The sequence below is a fragment of the Poecile atricapillus genome, chromosome 3, assembly GCF_030490865.1.
Source record: "Poecile atricapillus isolate bPoeAtr1 chromosome 3, bPoeAtr1.hap1, whole genome shotgun sequence".
In the NCBI taxonomy this organism is placed as follows: domain Eukaryota; kingdom Metazoa; phylum Chordata; class Aves; order Passeriformes; family Paridae; genus Poecile; species Poecile atricapillus.
In genome coordinates this window covers 42,455,017-42,477,814 of record NC_081251.1, presented here as the reverse complement: position 1 = coordinate 42,477,814, position 22,798 = coordinate 42,455,017, and the positions used below count along the sequence as shown (strand labels likewise).

The 22,798-nt window shown below is 34.5% G+C and overlaps 1 protein-coding gene across 1 annotated transcript in view; it reads right to left on the bottom strand.

Annotated features, from left to right (window-relative positions):
* Nucleotides 1-22,798, bottom strand: part of GRIK2 (glutamate ionotropic receptor kainate type subunit 2) — a 307,573-nt gene that overhangs the window by 4,245 nt on the left and 280,530 nt on the right. Inside the window, exon 15 of the mRNA XM_058834895.1 lies at nt 12,842-13,092. Coding sequence (XP_058690878.1) covers nt 12,842-13,092 — 251 coding nt within the window. The remainder of the gene's footprint in view (nt 1-12,841; nt 13,093-22,798) is intronic.

The following is a 22,798-nucleotide window of genomic DNA, read 5'->3' as shown; positions in this document are numbered from 1 at the left end:
TGTGGAAGATACCTTTTTCTTCAGTGCAGCCAGTCATCAGCTGGTGCATTAGAGCTGAACATCAGTCACATTTAAGAGTGTCAATATAATAGCATCTTCTGCCAGAGAGATCTAAGCTTATGTCTCAGTAAACAGCTATAGCCTACAGGCATTAGACCATTCCAAGGGAAAGTTACTTGCAGTTGCTGCCTCCTGATCCTGTTCCACTTGGCACGGTAGCAGTTAACAGAGGAACAGAGAAAGTGAGAAAGGGAAAATGTGAGCTGTTCTGTAGATTAGGGATGAGAGCACACAGAAGCAGAGGGAGAGCTTCAGTAGTAGTTCCTGTTTCACTGAGAACTTCAGTAGTTTTACATAAAATTCTGTTTTGTGCAGAAGAGTGAAAACATGAGTTGTATTAATCAGGAATTAGAACTGAACATGAATCAAAAAAATCCTGAACAAATGCCCTCTTCCCTAATCCTTTGCATGAATAAGGAAACGGGCAGGTGGGAATTGAAGGAAAGGGTAATCTTGCTGTGGGTGTGATACACTTCCTTTGAAACATTTCTTTCTCCTGCTGAGTTTGAAATAAAGGAATAATGCCTACTCAACTTACACTAGAAATTATTTTACCACCTACAACTAAGAAAAGCTTAAACTGTGAGTCCAAAGGAAAAGAAGGTATATTTCTCTGGTTCAGAGTCAAGAACATGTCCTTCAGAGGCATTTCTGGCTGAAGTGAGCTCTGCAATGTGCACTGGGTTGACATCCAAGACAGCTTTCTTTGTGTGAATGAGGTGGCTAAAATTCCTAATTGAATGGTCTGAATGTAATATGTCAAATGTTAATGCATAAGGTATCTTTGCTGAGTATTGTGTAGAAAGTAGAAAACTGTACCTCCTTGTCCTGCTATACTTCGAAAGAAAATATTCAACTCTCTTAGACTCCCCCTCTTTTCTACTAAAGTGCTGTTGCTTAACATCAAAACTGCCATTATGATTATGGAATAGAAATTAATCCTGAAATATTTTAAAAAGGGCAAGATTTCATTTAGTATTTCATAATGGCTTACAGGCTAAATTTCTAAGGCTTGAAGATCTTGGAATTTCCACTATATGAGGAACCTAGCATATAAGTCAGGAATTTCATAGGGAATTCATTAAGAAGTAAATGGTGCAACTCAGCACTACACCACTTGTAGCCATTATACAGCTCTCACCTCTGGAATTAAAGACCTAGCTAAAACATTCTGAGGAACAAAATTCTTCTAAATTTTAAAATTATGCATTTGCTCTTAAAACATTCAAGATTGTGTCCCTTGTCTCTCTTCTTTTGCCAAGATGTCTGAGAAGAATGCCAAATTAGAATAAATCCTTTTCAAGAGGAATCAGTCCACCAAAACCTTTGCAAAAATCTGCAAAGGGTATAAATTTTTAGGTAATATCAGTAGGGAATGGATTATAACCAACGTCCAAGAGAAGAGAAGATACATGTCAACATTCATAAATATCTTGAAAATGAGATCTCAAGAAACTTGCCAACACATTTTATCTGAGAATTTTACCTGGATATGAAAACTCATTAAAAGAGATATTTCTGAATGGCTGACAGTATTAACAAAGCAGATACCATAACTTTGAGACAGTTATTTTGCATAAAATATTCTTCCATTCTATGTCTTTAAATTATTTTTTATAAATTATTTATGGTATCTTGTATGCGCATACGGTAATAAAGATATTGTTTCTGATTAAGAGTATTGTTAAATATTTTCTGTTTGTTTGCTTGTTTCAAATTTCACTCACTGAAATAGTCATGTATTTTAAAAATATTAATTCAAGGCTATGTAAGTTTATGATACAGATCTTTTTTCTTTGGGTTGTATCTGAGAAATATAAGGAAGTGTTTTCATACATATTAAAAAAGTCACATTCAATAAATTTTAGAAATTATTAATAGTTCACTTATTAATTGAAATTAATAATTTTTTTGTCTAATTTCAATTTCAATCTCTGTAGTCTCCATTTTTGATGCCATTAAACTTTGTGTTCTTTCACTGTTAGGATTCAATTCTTTGGAATAATAAGACATGAAAACAAGAAAAAGTTCCAGAATATTTTTTATCTGACAGAGAAAAGAATTATAGGATTTTAGAAAAGATAATCCAATGTCTTGATCCTGAATTCGACTGCTAGGGGAAAACAGCAAAATATTTACAGAACTGAAAGGCTACATTTCAAAACTGTTGTCCATCACAGAACTGAGCACTTTAGGTTATATTACAAGACTCCACTTAGTTCAAAGAAAACAACCTCTTTCTCCCAACTTACCTTCCACACAAGTAGGCATGTTACAAGAGCATCAGTTATTATCAATCTTTCACTAACCCTTACAAAATCATAAGTTGTCTTCTTAAATGTTAACAGAAAGTAAATGCTGCCTTCAAGTCATCTTAGATATAATCAAATGCTAGAAGAATTTAAGGACAGCATACATCTCTCTAAACCATAGTGTGCATAAGTGCATCAGTTTTGTTGTAGCATATCCAGATAAAACATTGCCAAAAAAAGTGTACAAAAGATAATTTTAATCAGAACTGCAGGTCTTAGCCTTCTAACACAAAATAATTTTGAAAAAATTTCGTTATAAGGTGAATAAAGAAGTAATGGACAGCTCTGATATTCTTTGCCACTGACATCTCACAAGCCATGGAGAATCAAGATAAGAATTTTGCAAAATGCTACCACTGCTTACAAGCTGATTAGATGGCTTGTGCATGGCTTTACTGCATGAGAAAAAAATAGTTTTTTCCACATGTGTATTAATATGAAAGGTAGATAATACTTACACTGCTTTCATTATTTAGCTTAATGAGAATTTAGAAAGGTAATTAGAAATCATAATAGCATTTGTTAGACACATCATTATGAGACTATCAACTTAGATTTTTCTTTAAACAGTCTAAAAAGAGCAACAGGAGGAGAGCAGCATGCCTGCAACACTCTAAACATTCTAGTTAAAGTGGTTAACTAGTCAGTGTGTTTTAAATTAAAAAATCTCCGATTGCTGGTTGATATTTTTCCCTTCTTTGATGACTGTCAACATTCAATAGGATTTAAGATTTACTGAGAAGTTCATTACTTCTAGTCTTGTCTGTCAGACATTATTTGAAGATTTTTTAAATTATCTTAAAGCAGCAACAGCAGTAATCCTGCATTATCTTGTGCTATGGGTCAGTGTTCTAGCATCTAGGAGGACATATCAATCAAACCGTTTTTTGTCTTGAAGTTAGTTGAGAATGAATGCCCAATCCTATCCTGACTCTCCTTCCTAATCAGTTTCTGATTCCTGTGCCACTCCTTCAGGGATTTTAAATATGTGTATGGAAAATCTGTCAATCTTAAACCCTCTAGACAGAAAAACAAATCTGATCAAAATGTTGGCTTAGGATCACAAAGAGATGAACAATTAAAGAGAAAATAACCTCAGAAAAAGTGAATCATATATCATGGTAGTCAGAGTACAAGCATTTCAAAGTTGAAGTGTACTTGTAATTAGATTTTTAGGTTGCTTAGTTATATACCTATTCTTAAGCATGACTGTAGATCGAAGGTTGCACATATACATGTGCATACTATACATATCTATACATGCATAATATAGTTACGTTAAAAATATTTTGTCACTGACTTTTCTGAGGCAGTACAGTTTCAATCCATAGCAAGTATAATGCACAAGTACACTTCAGACTAAATTCACACCAATTACCTGAACATATCACCAATATATTCCCAATTTTAGATTAAGCAATTATTTGGAGTTTTGGTAGAAATAGAACGAGCAACCAGTTTAGGAAGTTATTTTCAGACAAAAATATATGTCACTTGTATGAAACAGAAATTTCACTGCCCACTCAAATGATGACAATAATATCAAACAAAGTGAAAAATTTAATTCTACAGATAAAGCTTTGTGTTCACTGTAGTATCTACAAAGTCACCACCAGTAGAGTAGTTCCAGACAGCTTGATGAAGCATGAGGTGCTTTTCCCTGCAACAGAATGCTGGCTGTTTCAAGGACTTTTGTAGCTATTTGACAGAGAGGATCAAAAAAAGTCTGATGGGACTGACCCTTCCTGTAACAAAACAACACTGAAACAATTTTCTGCAGGCTGAAGTGCTCGCTGAGTTTAAGAGTTATGACATGAACTTAGATGACATACAGGACCTCACTGCAGGCCACTTCTTGTGTTTACTGTGTCTCCCAGTGGGACAATAAAATTCCAGCTTGCCTTAAATAAATTATCAACTGGTGTCAAAAAAAACCCATATAAAACAAACAAACAAAAAACCTCACCAAAAAAATGATACAGCCACTCTCAAATTCTAAAATTTATTTCCTAACAGAACAAAATGCACTCTGGTTGATTACAGAGACTTTCAGGAAAGCAACACTTGAGTTCATTTAAAGTCTTTTGAAATTATTTTCCCTGGTTTTAGCCTGACAGCTACCTTTCTGTCTGTGGTTGATGGGGAACTTCTATTAGTGCAGAAAGCTTTTTTCAAAGTGGTTTTGTTTAGCTCTGCCAGCAGCCCTTCCGGCCATCACACTGACCATGATGTTTTTCTGACTCACCTGTGGACCTAGGCTGGGGCAGAAGGGATTGCACTTGTGTGGTTCCACTCTTTCCTCTCAGAGAACTCCCAGAGGATGGCATAGGGCAATTGCTCATCAGCCCCGAGGGCTCTCTCTCATGTAGGATTCCACAAGGTTTCATCCTGTCATCTCTCCTTTCAACATGTATATGAGGCCACTGAGGAGATAACGAAATAATTTGGGCTGTGGTGTCATTGACACACAGATGATACACAGTCCTACTCTATTGTCAGACCAGGATGGTGCTGTCATTTTCAGCTTCCAGTGCCTGGCTGAAATAGGGAGGTGATGGCAATTTAATCCCAGGGAGACAGGTGCTGTGTTGGACAGGTAAAGGCAAGCACTCAGAAGATATCTTCTATCCTCATTTTTCAGTTCAACCTCATCTGGAAGAGGCCGACAGTCTCACATTTCTACAGGTTTGGGTCTGTTTTCAAACTCAGAGTGGCAATAAGTGCTATTTGTCATTAGCGTTTCAGACAAAGACAAAAATTTCCACTGATGTAAGCCTTGTCACACCAGTCCAGATCTTATTCCAGAACATGGTACTTCTGTCTCGTGTCCCTGGACAATGGCTACACATGACTGGTAGGTGTTTAACAAGGACTGAGAGCAATTAATTGTACTTCAGCCATGTAGCTGTCACTGAGAAAATAAATAACAGAATATATGGCACTGCCTAACTGGTTTAGAACAATAGCCATTGCAATGTTAATGGGTGTGTATTTTGCAATCACATCTGTGCAGATATTTCTCTGCCTTTTCAGCAGAGGTGATGCTGGTTGCTCTAGTCAATCCCCTGAGATCTTGCATTCTCAGCCACAGGATGTGGAGGTTCATTCAGCTGTTGAATCATCCTACATCTAAATTCATTCTTTTCATCCAAAGAATATCAGGTTTGTTGATCATCGGGCATGGTGAAAGGAACTGATGATGAGATGTAATTATGCTTTGTAATACCAATCTATGTGGGTTAAAATGCTTTGTATAACATAATTTGAAAATAAATAGCTAATTTTACAGAGATGTTTTAGAAAATAAATATAACCTTTCTTACCTGAATTCTAAACAGCTTTTTTTTATAAAGTTTGCTCAGATTAAGTCCTCTGTACTTTATTCACTGTAAAACTTATACTAGTTTTATAGTTCAGTGTGATAGTATGAACTTAATGGGAAATTTGGCATGGCCTCAAACCATATTGAACAGAGAGAGACTATTAGTATTAACTTAATGCCAAAGTTTTCTACTGTTTTGGGAGCAATGTTATAGTCACATTGCAGTACATGACATCAAAAGTTTTACCACCCAATTCTCTACAATTAAATGGTTTCATCTGACAGTCAAGGATATTTTCTCAATCTAAAAGGTAGTAGGATGTGCTTGTTATTTTGCTGACATTTACAAAAGTCAAAGTAAAAAAATCAGCTGAACTAAACTGTATTTGCTACTACATTTAACTATAGCAGAGCTGATCAATTAAAAATCAAAAGTTTAATGATTTATAATAAAATATTATATGCTAAGGTATTATTTAGAGGAAGACAATTAAAAATTATTAGAAATACAAATGTTTTATGATCTGACATTTTTTCCATTGAAATGAAAAAATATTTTTATCAGAGGAGAAAATAATCATATAATGTGTTTCTTCTTTCTACTGATGAGTAAAAGTGAATCATATTTGTTAAAAAGTAAACAACATGTAGGGGTTTCCAAATTTTTTTTTATCCACCTTTAAATTCTTGTCCAACTTAAAATATTCTTTAACTCAGACCTATAATTTAAACTCTGATCTTTGACTGAATGAATATGGAACTATAGTGAACTTCCAGCACTTGTGTACTTGTGTACTTACGCAATGGTCAACTTTACATACACTCCTATATTTTCAGTTGTTATTTGGAAGACACAAATTAAGACATTAAAAACACCTCAGAATAAAAAGTCCATTACCAAACAGATACTGGTTGAGCTGCAGTCAAAAATAAAAATAGCATTCTTGGTTTTAGTATTTTATTGTTTGCAAATTACTTTAAAATGCCACAGTTGGTAACTTGCTTTTTTTCCTTTTTTGTTTTCTTCTGTTAAAGGTGTTTGGGGGTGTGGATTGCATCTGTGTTTTGTGGGGGGTTGTTTTGATTTGCTGGGTTTTTGGATTTTGCAACAATTCCTCCCCTTAAAAAATATTCTGTAATATATACTTACATGGTTTCCAAGAGGGCATTTCATTAAAATTAATACCAGAAATTCACGTAATCTCTAAACTTACACACACACAAATTAACCATACAAGTTTATACATACTTATACAGTGAGTGCTCAGGGGACTACAGAATGATAGAAGTTCCCAATTTTCCAATGGCATATCTGCAGAATGCAGCATGCTAATGTTGGAAAAACATTTTCTTCCATGACCTGTCCCAGCTGCTGTTTTTCCCTTTTTCCGAATTTCTGAGGTTACTCCATTAAAAAATGTGACACAAAAATGCACACTACATCACTGACTGTAGATTGCACAAAAGCTACTTGGGATATAAATCCCAAAGCTTTTACTTCAATTTACCAAGAATGTCCACATTCTTTTGTTTCTTGTAGCCTGAGGAACAGGCTTTTCAACTTTAAAATCTTTTGAACTTGTCTCTCCCTGGAAAAAAATCAATAGGCTGAGATTTACTTTGGTATTGTTCCAAAACTACTATAAATTACTGTCGCAAATTCAAAGACTTTTGATATTAAACTATTAGGAATATTTTTGAACTCCAGCAATACCGACATAACTGTATTTTTCTGAGAAAGTAAAGTACTTTAGTCAAAACTAATTTAGTAAAATTTGCAAAAATAATCCAAAACACCAGACCACAAAATATTACAGTAAAATAATAATTCTAAAACCTTCTCATTTTTTTCATATGAAAATATTGAAATTTGGTTTTGCCCTGTTGATAACAATTAAAATAAAGATGCAAATACTGACTTTCTACACATCCTGCTGACAAAGAAGCATCACAATATTTCAGTAATTATTAACTTCTTCATGTAAGTTCTTTCCATATAGGACAAGCTATATATTTGCACTTTGCTGACATGAATTCTAATAAAGAAGCATTTTAAGAAATAATGAAGGAAACTTATCCTAGTACAAATAGATCATAAAAGCACCTTGGAAAATAAACTCTTATTAGCATTTACGCTGACTCCATGTAAACAAATTAAGAACAGTTAAATCATATTTGAGAGAAGCAAAATCAGGATGATGTGTAACTGCATATGGTCACCGTGCCACAGCTGTTTCAGCCCATCAGCTCTTTGCCCCTCCTTGCCTCTTGAGAAGGGTATGGGACCACTACACCAGTAAAACCAGGTTTGCAGATAACTTCTCCAGCCAATGTCACCCTCTCCAAAGAAACCCTGACCAGGATAGGCACAAGGACAACAATTTACAAGGATTACAACAAGCAGTGGTCTATATATCCATGGCACAGCCTTCATCAATACTGCGAATTTCAGCCTAATATTTTCAGCAGTGCACATGTAGTTTCTATCACATTTGTCACAGCTAACACTTACAGTAGTATCTAATCACTCTGTAAGGGTGGTATGAAAATGGAAATAATCTCAGAGAAAACTTAAAAAAAACTCGAACACACAAAGTCAAAGGAAAGGTCAAAAAATTCTCAAACTGAGAATCATCAATATATTATGCTAAATATTAATGGTCTTCAAGGTCAATGTTTTCCCTGGCATTTACAGTAATAATGTGAACTATACAAAACTAAATGTGTGAAATGGACATAAACCCATAATGCATTGATGCACATCAATTAAAAAAAAAAAAAATAAGAAAGACATAGTAATTGTTTTAAATGGCTTCTGCTTCTAACCTTGCTTATTCCCTGCCCTCTGAGTGCCTGTTAAAATAAGGGAGCAGGTCATTCAGCAGCAAAAGCAATTATAAAATGCAAATGACTGAGCATTTATTGTCAAGATTGGCTAGATAAAAAAGGTCTGATAATAACATGTTTCCAAATAGATGACATAATTAGATGTTTGTATCATAAACAATGGGAAATAATACAAGCCTTTAGCATTTTCAGAAAGGATGCAATTAAACAATAGGTAAGCATTGTGACATAAATTTTATTAAAAAGTGACAATTAAACTTCCCTCTCAGAAATTAGAAGGCACCATCTTGTGGTTGCTCTGCAGGAATGCAGGAATGTCAGGACAACTTTTGACCTACTATCTCCTCCCAACCTTTCCCACTGTGCCAACTGGAATATCAACATTATACCATAGACAAGGATATGTGCTCTGTCATTCTCAGCACTTCCTCTGAAGGAAACAGTGAGACTATGTACTAGGCAAGACTAGAAGAGTTATCTAGTCCAAAATAACATTCCAGGTTATCGCACTATTAAAATATGTGTGTGAGGTAGAAAATTCAGAATTACTAGCAATCATAGCAAAACCACATTTAACTTCTAATAAGCTTAAGATCAAATTGTACCATAACTTAAAGACTCTGCAGCTCATTAAAGCTGCATGAATTTTTGAGCCAGTTATGATCAGAAAGTCTTGTTCCTGTTATCTTTACATTATAAAACATGTTTTGAGAATTTTGCAGAAAGTGTTTTGAATTATTGTATTAATTTCAGACAAAAGTCATCCAGATAAATTTGTGCCATCTCTGAAGACATAGTCTTGTAACAGGTCACAGCTCAGCATTCAGAATTTTTTCTTCCATGGAATCTGCAGTTGTAAGTAAAACAGTTCTGTATGTAACACATGTATATTCCTAGCTACTGATCTCTGCTTTGGGCCCAGTTCTGCCAACTGCTCAGACACTGTGCCTTGTGAGATAAATTATCCACACTGATCTTTCTCAACTCAATTGCACAGCTAAGCAGTGAATTATTTAACATGGAATGTTCAATAGCTTTTGTCTTCCCTGTAAATGTATATAAAATATAAACAAATATTAATGTACTTACTGTTTTATTGCATTTATAATAAATTATAAATTAATAACTATTTCAGAGAGGTTCATTTAATTGATGTTTGTGTTATGATTTGATTGTATAACTCCAGAAATATTTTGTTGGCATTACTGTTTCAGTACATGTTGAGATTTAATCTAGTACTTTTTACTATAGGAAGTGTATCTCTTAACAAATAGTTAAGGTATGTATGTCATTTTACATTATTTGAAGTACTTAATGGTTCAAAATTAATAAAATTTACATCTGCTATTTTTACACAAGCATATCTAGTTCCAGCCTGCTGAAGGCTCAATGATTTTTCAATGGCTAGAAATGATAGCAGAATTTAATCCATATACAGCTGTTTTCACTTTCTTAGTTTCTGGATTTTCTGGAAAATAGTTAGCAATTTAGGACACTTATTTTTCAAGCAAGTTAGCTTTAGTAAGTGCCAGTAACTGGAAGTCTAACAGTGATAACATCCAAGCTTTTCTTTTGAATGGTGTCAATAAAAGAGGAATTTCTCTCTGTCTGGAAAGTGTGTGGTGGCATAAAATTATCTTTCACAGAAAATCTCAGAAGTGTCATATGTTTGCTTCGGACTTTTAAACATATCAGGGGCATGGATGCTTTGAGCCATCTTTTCTTACAAGATGCAACATTTTTTATTTTAGCAAATCACACCATTTTATCTGCTGCTTTTCTAAGCTTGATTCCTTTCAAGATTTCACTCCTCCAAATAGGTTCACGCCAGACAATATCTCTGTTTATGTGCAAGCTCCAAGAGCAGGGTGACATAAAAAATTCTAAAACCCCATATCTATATTATACAATTTCAATTTGTGTTTCCTCCCTGCTGGAAGCACAACTGAGTATTTTGTACACATTAAAAAGCAAACACTCATGGCCGCTTCTAACTCAGGATACTTCATATACTCAGCAGCTGAAATTATCTGATTCATTTTGTCTCCTCGGCTCTTTGTATGACCTTTGTTCTTCCCTCTTTCCGAATATATACAAACGCTATGCCAGAATGATACTCTGATTCTGAAGCGATGAAACCACAAATGTTACCAAAAATAGGTATTTTTGGCAAACATGCCTCTCTCCCCACGGGATATCCAAAGCAGCATTTGCATTGTCTACTCATCTCAGCAGGGACTTGTCGAGACTGGAGACAAATTACAGGATTTCTCATCTCACCCTAGGCTGCTGTTGCTCCCTCTCCTAGGCAAAGGGAATCTGCTACTCTTGGAGAGATGATGTTTCCTGAAAGTCTTTGGGTGCTGCAAAGAGTGGGTGAAGGGATGTTGGGGTAGGCCATGTGCAGGGATGTGAGCATTATTTTCCTCTTAAGTTCATTTCATAAATAAAACTGCTGTGAAGTTTCAATGGTCTGCAGATATCAGGGTATCTGGGAGTAGCAGGGAGGAGATGGAAGGTAAGTGATTGGAAGCAAGGAGGAGAGAAAGGAGAGAAGCCTGACCAAACTCAACTGCTGCAGATTTATTCCTAACTTTCAAAGTATCTAAATACTTGATGATGAAGCATTCCTTGTACAAATGCTGTTGAAAAGTCATATTCCTCCAGTCATTGCTATCTCTATCCAACTCTAATAAACAAACAAGTGGAAGAAAGGAAACACAAAAGAAAAATAGAAACAAAAAAACCTCCAAACCAAACAAACATGAACACATTCCTCCCCACCTCCACCCTCCAAACTAAAGGACTTAAGGAAACAAATCCTTAATTAGAAAGTTTCTGTTTGCTTCTTCTCACAACCTCCAACATGCTGCTATTATCACATATGTATTTACACCCTGTAAAATACTGAACTCATAACAAAATTATTATCAAAGCAGTCCTATTTTTCTAATTGAGCGATTGCTAAAAATCCAGAAAAGCTAAACCAAACTTTACCAATGTTTATATAAGATCCATATCCATTTTAAGAATGGACAAATATTATTGATATTTACATGGGTTTCTTAAGTAACCAGCATATTTTTCCTTACAAATTCATTTCAGAAACATAACATTCCAGTAGTATGCTTACAGAAGGAATTAGCCTGCAGTATTTCAAAAAAGAGGACCTAAAGGGTCCTTTAACAATTAAATGAATGTACCCATGTTCAAACAGTGTTTAGGACCTTGAAACCTCACACTGCCTTAGTGTGTGTTAGAAAAAAATTCTTAACAATATATTTATAACAGGAAACTTGAATACCAGAAAGTTGCCTCAAAAGTGAAAACAAATAGCAAATTTTCTGAGTAATGATTCAAGCTACAAAAGCTCACTAGCATCATCTGGAAAAATACCAATAAAGATATAGCTTTTGGATTTACTACTGATTTTATTAAATTACATATCTAAACATAAATTTAAAAATTGTCATAGGTCATAATTTCCTGAAAAGTAAAAAGAGAAGACCTAGCAAAATCCAACAATTTCTCTCAATGTTTAAAATTCAGATTTTGCCATAGCAATAAAATATACTATTTTATTTTAGGTTTAGACATGGGCACATACATGTAGAAATATTTATTTAATTATTATGCAAAAACGATAACTTCAGCTACAAATTTTTCAATATATTACTAGTCTTAGCACAATTACAGTATTCTGGTTGTATAAATTGCAAGTACACAAAAAGTTAACAACAGGATTTTCAAAACTTGGTCAGTTTGAAAATACAGGACATCATATCAGTAGTAAACCCACCAAAAAAGAATCATGTTGATGTAACTTTTTCCAGATGTTACCAGGACAACTTTGCAAGTATAAACTCCTATCAAGAACATTTCTATAGAGACATTTTTAGAATTTGACTTTGAGCTACAGACAGTTTGTCTTTTGAAAATCAGAATTATCTGTAGAAGATTAATTTGTTTCCCATTACAGTTTCAGATTTCTTCTTCATCCATAAAATTAACTGCAGTGAACTTCCAGGAGTAAAAAGCTGTCTTTTTTCAGGCTTGAATAAGAGGAGAAATAGTCACTTGTCCTGAAATCTGGCTACAATTAAACACATTGAAGAAAAATTAAAAGCTGTAAATGTTAAACTTTGGATATTTTGCTGTCATCCTTTGTTATACAAATGCTTTACTATAAGCATAAACAATAAATATGCATCACCTACATTTCACTAAATATCACAAAATGTTTAAAATATTATTTAAATAAACCATAAATATAAATTAAACAGGTAATGACAATATTTACCTTTTCCAGCTGAGCATTTTTTTTTGATTTATACAAAAACTCCCCAACTGCCACAAAGACAGAAAGCACCAATCCTGCTGCCAGCACGATGAAGATTCCTCCAATATTTTGAACTCCCAAAGCACTGGCCTCTTTACTTTCCTCTTCTGGGCAACCATTGCCTCTCCACCATTTCTCTTTCATCATGTGGAGCTTGCCTTCTTCCTGCAGCTGAAGAATTGCTATAGTGATCTTGTCTCTATATGGAGAACCTGAAGAGACCACAGGGAAGAAATATCGCGTGTAATACATTACATGAAACCTTAGTTATTCTGAGTAAAAATAAATAATATCTCATGAAAAATGGTATCATTAACAGCCTTAATATTAATCAAAAAGCCATTTGCTTCTCAACACAATCACACTGGTGACATAAATACAAACCCACTTGCTCACACAAATATATATCCAGAAAACTTGATCCATCTGGTTTTGCAGTAAGCCAGGCCACTTGATGCAACAATTCCTATCACATTTAGTCCCATGGTCTCAAACATCTTCCTGCCCAAATATTATATTCAGCCATACAGTATTCTTCTTCCAATTTTTTCAATTTTTTCTCAATAAGTTTTTAAATGGGCTTCAGTAGATCTAGTCTAATATACATAAATCTACAGGTTGCTGCTTCATAGCTTGCTACTCTAAAGGTAATAATAGGTCTGATATTAAATGAACACTTTAGCCTGTTAGTTTATTGAAAGAGGGAAAAAAAAAATTATACTTCCAGACCAACCCACAAAAGCCTTTATTTGATAGATTTTCAGGCATTTAAAACACCCTTCAATATGCACTTACTTATTAACAGTACCAGGTAGTAAGAAATTTAGAAGGATAAGATTCAGTGTGTTTGGATAGGACGGATGTAAATTCTCATATTTTGATTTATTTCTTTCTTATAAGTCATTATTTTAAAATGACATGATAATTTTGTAGCTTTAGAACATGTCAATATTTTAAGGGGTAGTTCAAAGGCTGATGTCATATCTTTGCATGTAATCTGTTCTCTTTTTCTTTACATTGTGCATAAAGGCTTTTCAAGGGTATTTTAAAATGTACATTGATAATTGAATAATGGCAATGGAGAAAGCTTTTATTTTCTGAATTTTAGAGAGTAAATCATGTCAGTTATAAGTGCTTTCTCTGTTAAGACTTGTGCAGTGTTTAAGCAGACAACAAAGCCATCATTTTTCTTGGCCTCCTTCAAAGACTGGAACAAAAGACTCTTCATTAAAGTAGTTAAGAAATCTCAGGAAAAGAAGGAAAAGAGTAGATTAAAAGGCATGGCATCCCCTCTTTCAGTTGATATGAATGCAATTCTACAATGTATCCCTCCTCCTTTTCCCTCTATCATAATAATGCTACTTACTGGCTATAGTTTTTAGGGTTTCTTTCAGCTCAGTAATAAAATACATTTTCATTAACTTTTTACCCTTGAAAAAATCCTCTGTATCCTCTAGACAGATGTTGCCTCTTTAACCATTTAATGTACTAAATGATCAGCTGTGAAGGAGTTGAAGAAATGCATGGCAAAGGTCTTCTACAGTCTTTAAACTGTGGGAAAATATGCACACTTTTTTTTTTTTTATTTCTTTTAGTTTGTTCTATATTTCTTCCAATTCTTTTTACGTATTTAGAACTTACCCTGAGAAGAGATCTTATCACAAAGAGCTGCTGTGCCATTATAGAACATAGAAAGGACTGCTAATTACAAAATACAAAGGCACCTCTTCCTTTATTCAGGAATAAAATGTAGGAAGAGCCATCCTCAAAGTATTTGAATTGCAAGAACTTGTGCATTTATCATCTATGCTTAGAAGAGGATGATGTTTTGTGCTAGGAGGTAAACTGTGTTTGCTCTGGACTATAAAAGAGGCATAAAGAAAGGAAAACAACATTTTCTACTCTCTTGTGCATTCAGGGGCCTAAGTCACATCATTTCAGACCACCCTGATTATGCTGGAATTCTGCAAAATCCTATACTTGACATGTTACTTCAGTGAGATGGAAGAAGGAACATGATTAGTCCACAAGAGCCTGGGGAAGTATAAGTGCATTCTGTAATCTTTTGGGGATATTTTCAACATTACACTGCATATAAATATTTAACAACAACAACTTAAATAACATTAGATTCAGAGAAATAGTCTTGGACTCAGTTTAAGCTGTCTTCCGATCTGACAGGCTGCTTTCTAATTAAACGGATTTGCATTTTGTTTCCACACTTCTGTTGGTCTAAATATAGTGAGTACTATATATTCTTCATGTATTATTTATATTTTATGGGGATCAGATTTGTACACTTACAATTCTGGTCTATTTGAAGCAGTTAAAAAATTAATTAACTGAGGAATTCATAGAAAGAAACAATAAAGCATGGACTAATACAGTCTACAATTAGTTAAGTTTAAGAGGGTTGCATTAGAAACAGCTTACAGGGATTCAGTTCAAAAGTTTCAATTATACTACTTATTGTTCGTGGTTTGCAAAATTTTGCACAAATAGTTGTGGAATGGACATTTTACAGGACCTTTGGTGTTTCAACTGCAATGTTTATATCCGTTATACCTTATTATCCTGTCTAAGAAGTGATCCTGTCACAAGTAAGGATCAATGTGGGATGACAAGCATTATATATTGCTGCTGTTAAATCAATCATTTAAAAATTTATATCCATGAAAAAACTAGCATTGAATGCTGTAGTTCTATTCTAATTCTGAAGGACTTAGAATGTTCTAAATCCATAGGTTTACATTTTGCAGCAAATATCGCGTACACCTAATAATCTGATACTTGGAAAAAAAGGAATTTTTAATTCTGTTTATACTGACTCAAGTAGCTATTAAGAGAACAAAGGAAGCATATGAACAATATTATTTCCTCAGACTAGATTTTCTCCTAGCTTTTTTTTGTCTTACAAACAGGAATGCAAATCCTAGAAATGGAAAATCCACCCAGAAGCACCTGAAGTGGCTAAAACATCACAGCCTGATCAGTGGATGACAAAAGTAGCATTAAGAAACAATAAATAGATAATGTGGTCAAGGCACCCAGGTTATACTCTGTATATAACAGCTGTTTTCCCTGCAGAACTGAAAAATGTTAGGAAGCAAATGCAAAAGATTTCTGACACTCACAGGTAATATTCCCAATCACTCTCATCACATGACTGAAAGATGACTTGATCCCTGCCATGAGGTGTTGCAAGAAGCCAATACCCCGCTTTTTACATTTTTAAATCTAAAGTGTTTAATATAATCTTATTTAAATCATCATTAAAGATAATTTAATGTTGAAAACAAAAACAAAAAGGCCATAAAAGGAAAATAGAATCTCTGAGACTCATGGACAATATATATGAAAATTTGCATAAAACACCTTTTTCTAAAGTTTCTCTACAAAACTAACAGTCTCCCAGGGTTACTGCAGAAGCTATACATAGATATGTTTTCTGCCCTGAAGTCTCGGTATATAAAGATTTATGCACATAATGATATGTTTAAACATAAATTATGAACACATAAGCTTTTTATATTGAGGCTTTACTGCATACAGATTAGTATTTTAAAATTCTGCTGATCTAACTGGTCTTGAAAATGCTTCCTACTAGATTTTAACTTAGCAAAATCTCCTTCCTGGTCACTCATTCTATCATATGAAAGCAGTTGGAGCATGTTGGGACCTGTAGAATTGATTTTGACTTTAAGTAAATCAAAAGGAAGAGCAGCATTCTGATAACTCTTTTGATAAGAAAATTTTGAACCAGGAAATTTTTTTGTTTCATCGTGCAAGATGCATTTTACTAAAATGAATGACTATGAATTGCCTATTATTTTTAAATATGCCCACAGGACAGACTTACGGGTTACTTTTTATTTCCTAGACAGGAAAAATACATTCTGAGTACACAGACACCGCAGATAGCATCTTTTATTTCTGTTTGGGCTTTTTTTTCTTTTGTTATTAATAATTCCAAGACAGTTTTATTTATCTTGCAACATTATTCCACATTCTGTGTACTTGGACTAAGCAAAAGACAAAGGTGTCTTGAATTCTCTTGACAAAGTTAGAATACACTATCATATTCAGAACCTAGGTACAAAAGTGAGATAATTTAGAACTTCTTTGAGTAGTAAAATATTTATTGAAAGGAGAAAGCCACATATAACAGGAAAGATATCTAGGTTTTGAAGCTGTACATGAGTAGTATACAAGGAACAAAGCAACCAGTTCAAGTTCTAGTTTTACCAGCTGAAAGGAAAAAGCACTAAACTCAGAATGGGAGAGTTCTGGCTTATTTGTTTTCAGTTTGTTTTTCAGCACGAACCCATTCCTGTTGTGGTTATGCCAGCTTGATCAATCAATCCTAAAAATGGTTTGTGTGTAAATACAATGTATTGCAGTCCAAATCTCACTCCAGTCTAAACATACCTGAAACTTCCACAATGCTGATTAATACCATTTATACTACTGGGAATGGGTGAATCATTTACATTTTAGCTTAACAACATCTCTCTTATCCAATCTCTTAGCCCTGTCAAGAACCACAGTCTAAACGTTCTGCCACCAAACTGTTTGCATGCTTACTGATATAATATTTGAATGTTTTGGGGTTTGTACTGTTCTACTATCCCCGCTCATCTGTTACTATGACAAAGGTTTTCTTTTGTGGTTACAAGACAAATTTAGCTCAGTCCTTTGGAACAGACATCCCTTCCTTGGAGATAACTGGTGATACACTATGTGGAGTTCAGTTTCTCACAAATGTCATGCATACTGCAGTCATAGGCATGACAGGAGCAACACAGAATGTTTACACATAACTGTGGAGTAGATGTTTAGATTATGAGGAACCACGAAAAACTATTTCCTACAGCCTCATACATCACAGGGCCTGAAAAACCTTCCAGGAATGTAGAGTATAATCAGCAGTCAGTAATAAAGACTGACAGTCACAGTTATTACATGCCGTAGGAAAGTATTAGGTACTGGCTATAGGAGAAGCACTTACTCTATCTCCACAGAAATGTTTTTGTTTTAAAATTTACAGCCACCTCAGCTCTCTAACTCACTTTACCTCCTCTAAGTGGGATGGGACGGAAGGGACAGAAAAAAGGGTCAATATTGCTTGGTTCATTCTTCCTATCTGTGGGTTCTAAAAACTCCAAGAAATATATGAAGGAAGAAAATGGATTCTCTCACTTCCCAGTCCCTGGATCTATTTTCAAACCAGCTTTTTGATGGAAAAAAAACCAAAAGTCAGTGTTTGTAGATCCTTAACCCAGACAATTCTTGTTACATTAATATTATAATACTTTGTTGCAGTTACTACAATGGAAAATCCTCAGTAGATGTTAGCTGTCTAGCTAGATGTTTAACAATCTAAATTACCCTGAATCTAAATTAAAACAACTTCAAATGTTCAAAACAAAATCCAAACCAAACCTGCTCACTATACCTTTATATATATATGTGTGTATATATATGTGTGTGTGTGTGTGTGCTCATCTTTGAAGTATGGCTTCGAAAGGACAAGCTTGTAAGTCAGAAACACTTAAAATCAGTATTTTATGTTAAATGTAATCAAACCACTTTCTCAGGTGGTGTGTTTTCTAATTGTTTTCACTTCTTCACGCACATAACCATTCCCACCTGAGGCTAATTTCTGGTAATTTCTTTATAGAACCAAAGTTCATGTAGGTATATAAAGCTGAAATATAACAAAATATAACAAAATGGATATATAACAAAGATGGATGATGTAGCTGAGATTTATTACATATTAATTTCCCAGACATAAATGTGCAAAATAATTGATATCAAAGTATTGATAATTGATATAAAGTAGCCATTAAGTAATTCTCATGTTCATAAGCACTTATTGCTTTAGGACTGGGAAAGGAACATACTTAAAAATATTAATTTGCAACTTGCTTAAAACATATCTATCCTCCACAGTGAGTGCCTTATAAAACAGAACAAAACAGGATAATGATTGCCTACAATGAATAATTCAAATAAGACATGAAAATAACAGGTTTAATACTAAATACACACTTTCTTTTTGTACTACCAAGATAACCTGAACAGAATAAGGAGGTTTATGGATTTTTTTACTGCTTTAAATTCTCAGATCATTATTAAATTATTGTATTAGTCATTCCAGCTCTATTTTTTTTTTCACACAGGTTAGTTTTTGCATACACTCCTCAAACTGTGATTATAAACTGCTCTAAAGCATATCTCTTAGATAGATTAAACAAATGAGTGTTAGTAACATTTTTCATAGAATCTTCGTGTATTTTAACATCACAGGCAACTTGAAAAGATCATAATCATAATACACTATTATCTCCCTACCCCTGTTGAATTGCACAGCTGCAGAATGGGAAGATATCATTGTTGAAACCTCTAGTGAAAAAAACAGTGGCATTATTTTTGCCACAGATAAAAGTATTTCATATTTATACAGTGCTTTCTTTTTTCAATTCGCTACGCAAATCTGTGACACTCACATATGAATAGTTGGCAAATATAGCCTCTTTGAAAGAATTATTTTTCTAACACTACCCAGCAATAAACAGATGAATTAACGAAGCCTAAAGAAATTCTTAAGTATTTCTGGTATTTCTAGTTATGGGATGATTTTGGTCAGCAGAGAAGATTATGTTGAAAGACAAGTGTAAGGTCATAACAAAACTGTCCAGACCTGAAAACTAATTTCACACTTTTGCAGAACACCCCAATCCTTTGGTGAGCTATAAGAGAAATTCTCTAAACAGTGAATGTCTTGCTATTAACTGTTTCATCACGGGTATGAACTGAGGTGAGAAGAGGCCTTGGGTGCATCCAAGTGCAAACCATGGAAACACCATATGAAGGGATGTAATACACCAGTTTTCTTCTAATTAAGAGCAATGTATCAGGCCAGAGAAATTTAAAATTTGTAAGTGAGTCTTTGTCAATCCAATCCATAGACTCATGGAACCACAGAATCATCAATTTTGGAAAAGACCTCCAAGAACATAAAATCCAACATTTAACCAAACACCATCCTTTCAACTAAACCATAGTGTAAAGCGCAACATCCAACTTTCAGGGATGGTGATTCCACAACTGTTGTGGTGTGTTTGTTCTTTATATTGTTACTATTATGTTCCCTTAAATTGGTATGCTCTGTCAGTTTAGTAGGTTTGTCTCAAGTTGTATCCTCCTACCCCGGTTGTCAATCATTATAAACCCTACCCCTTGTTCCCAAATTTTCCCTGTTCTCCCTCCCATTGAATTGTCAATCCCATCTTGTACCTACCCCTTATTCTAGAAACTTCCCTGTCAATCACCTGATTTGTGACATTCCATTGGCTCATGTGACCTATTCCCCTCCCCCTGTTTTTTCCATTGGTTGATTTATTGTAAGACTCCGCCCTGTACTCCCCCCAGGACGTCCCTCATTGGTTAAAGATTTGTACCCTCCCCTTGATCCTGTCCCATATATAAATTACTGTACTTCTGTATCCCGTGTTTTTTGTCCCTGGGCCATTTGTGGAATAAGCATTTCCCTGGAACCCATACAGAAGCTGTTTCTCTCATCTTTGCCTCCACACTGCGACTGGCATCTGGAAAGTGCTGTAGAGCATTTGCTCTGAGCCTCACCTCAGGTCAGCCTGCTCCCAAAGTGCATCCTGCTCTCTGCATGGTGCTGTGGGTAGAGCCAGCTGGCTCTGGCACCACGTCACACAACTCTGGATGCCCCATTCCAGTACTTCTCCATGCTTCCAGCAAAGAAATCCTTCTTCATGTCCAACCTAAACCTTTCTTTGAGAAGCTTGAGCCCATTTCTCCTTGTCCTGTTTCTAGTTGCCTGGGAGTAAAGGCTGGCCTTCTTGAAGATCTCCCCTAAGCCTTATTTTCTCCAGGCTGAACCACCCCAGCTCCCTCAGTTGCTTCTCATATGACTTACTCTTATTACTCCTTATTCCTACCATTTACACAACATGGATGAATACCATATGTTATGGTCTTAGGCACATGAACATCAACGTGAAGCTTTACTAATGTCACTGCTTTAGTTACATCTGTTCGCTAAATTCCTACTAGAAGCTCCTTCTCTAAGGCAGAGCTGGCTCACAACTACAGGATGTTAAGTGTTTTGGCAATTCTTTGTTGATAAAAAGCTCAGTCTCAGCATACCTCCAAGACAGTGCTTCAATATGCTCATAATCCTGAGGCAACTATAAAAAGCAGTTCTTCCATCAAATACGTTAGCTACGCATTCTTACATTTCAGAAATAATAAATTAACTGCTCAGGCAGTTGAAATTCTCAAATTAGTTTCAATACATGGCTTGACCTGCATAAAAATAAATAATTTGCACCTTTTTTTTTTTTCTTAAATTATGTTCAGCTAATGAAGACAAATGTATTAATTTGTTTTAGTTATAGGAGAACTGAAGCTCAGCACTTTTGTGAACGTATAAGTGATGAATATTGCAGTTCAGATTGTATGAAGGATTACAGACCAAGTGCAGGCAAGCATAAGAAAAAGGCATTCTGTCTTGGTGCAGGGTTTCTTACTTGTTTCTACAGAGACAGATTTGTTTATGTGTCTCTTCTCCAAGGACCAGTAAAAAATTCTCATACTATGTAATATATATGGTCTGAAGGTAACAAGTAGCTTCTAAAGAACAATAACAATAATTCTTAACGATAAAAACAAATTATTGCCCAGAATTATTATTATTATTATTTTTATTATTACTGCTAATACTACTTTGGATCCTAAAAACTATAGGCAGTGGGAAGATGTTTGCATGTTGAGTATTCATATTCAAAGTGATTATTCTTCTTAATTATCTAAGGGTATATAATATATACATACACATAAGAAAATATGTACTGTTTTTGAGTTCTGTATTGTGAGATGAAAACTTTTCTTCAGGAGCAGTACTTTACAACAGGTAATAAAGGTGGCTCAGATATCCTGTGTCCCACACAGTATCAGCAGGAAATAACTACAGATTCTGAAACCACAGCAGTGGTTGAATTGACAGTTGACTGGATTTCATACTTTGCAGAGCAAATATGGGAATATATTTGCAACAACGAAAATTTTAAACTTCAAAATTGTTCATTATTTTCAGATACATAGAATTTTGTTACAGTTAAATCAACGAAGTGTATTGTTAACAACTTTGGAGACTAAATTTATGTATAAAGTACCTGTTATTCCTTTCAGTTTTGAAACTGCTTTTTGAAAGATTTCTGTATCATTCATAACTGTGGCTTTGCTGGTTTTACATAAATACATTTAATCACAGATGTGTTAAAAAAAATAGACCTTCTGTTTACCCACCAGTGTCAGACATTAACATTTCAAGGAAACAAATAATTCTGATTTTAGAAAACCATTTCATATTTAAGAGAAGTAACAAAAATATTTAAGAAAAAAATCCTACCTGTGTCTTCCGGGAAAAAAAAAAAAAAAGTCTAAAACTATGTTCTGCATTGATCACTGACTGATACATGTATGTGTTAGTTAAAATAAATGTGCCAGTAATGCTCAGTGCCAGTCATTGCGCTCACTAGCATTGTTTTCTAGTCCTGCCCAAGATTTAAGTTTTCAGAACAACTCTTCAAAACATGTCACCTTTTAATTTTGGTGGTGTGAAAAGAGAATTGTCAGGATACAGAAAGCAGCCATAGCAACAGCAAGGACTTTATCTCAAAGAGTAAGAAATTTTTATAAATTCTGAAGTTGCTTCTGAAAGGATCCATGAGATCCTTTTTTTTTAATGTTTTTAATATTAGCCAGTATTATAATTTCTTGTGGCTCTCTTGCTACCGTAATGTTCTTTGATTTTTAGCCTAGACCTCCAGGAGGAAAGAAAAAGATAAAAAAAGAATCACCAATGTGAAGGGGATG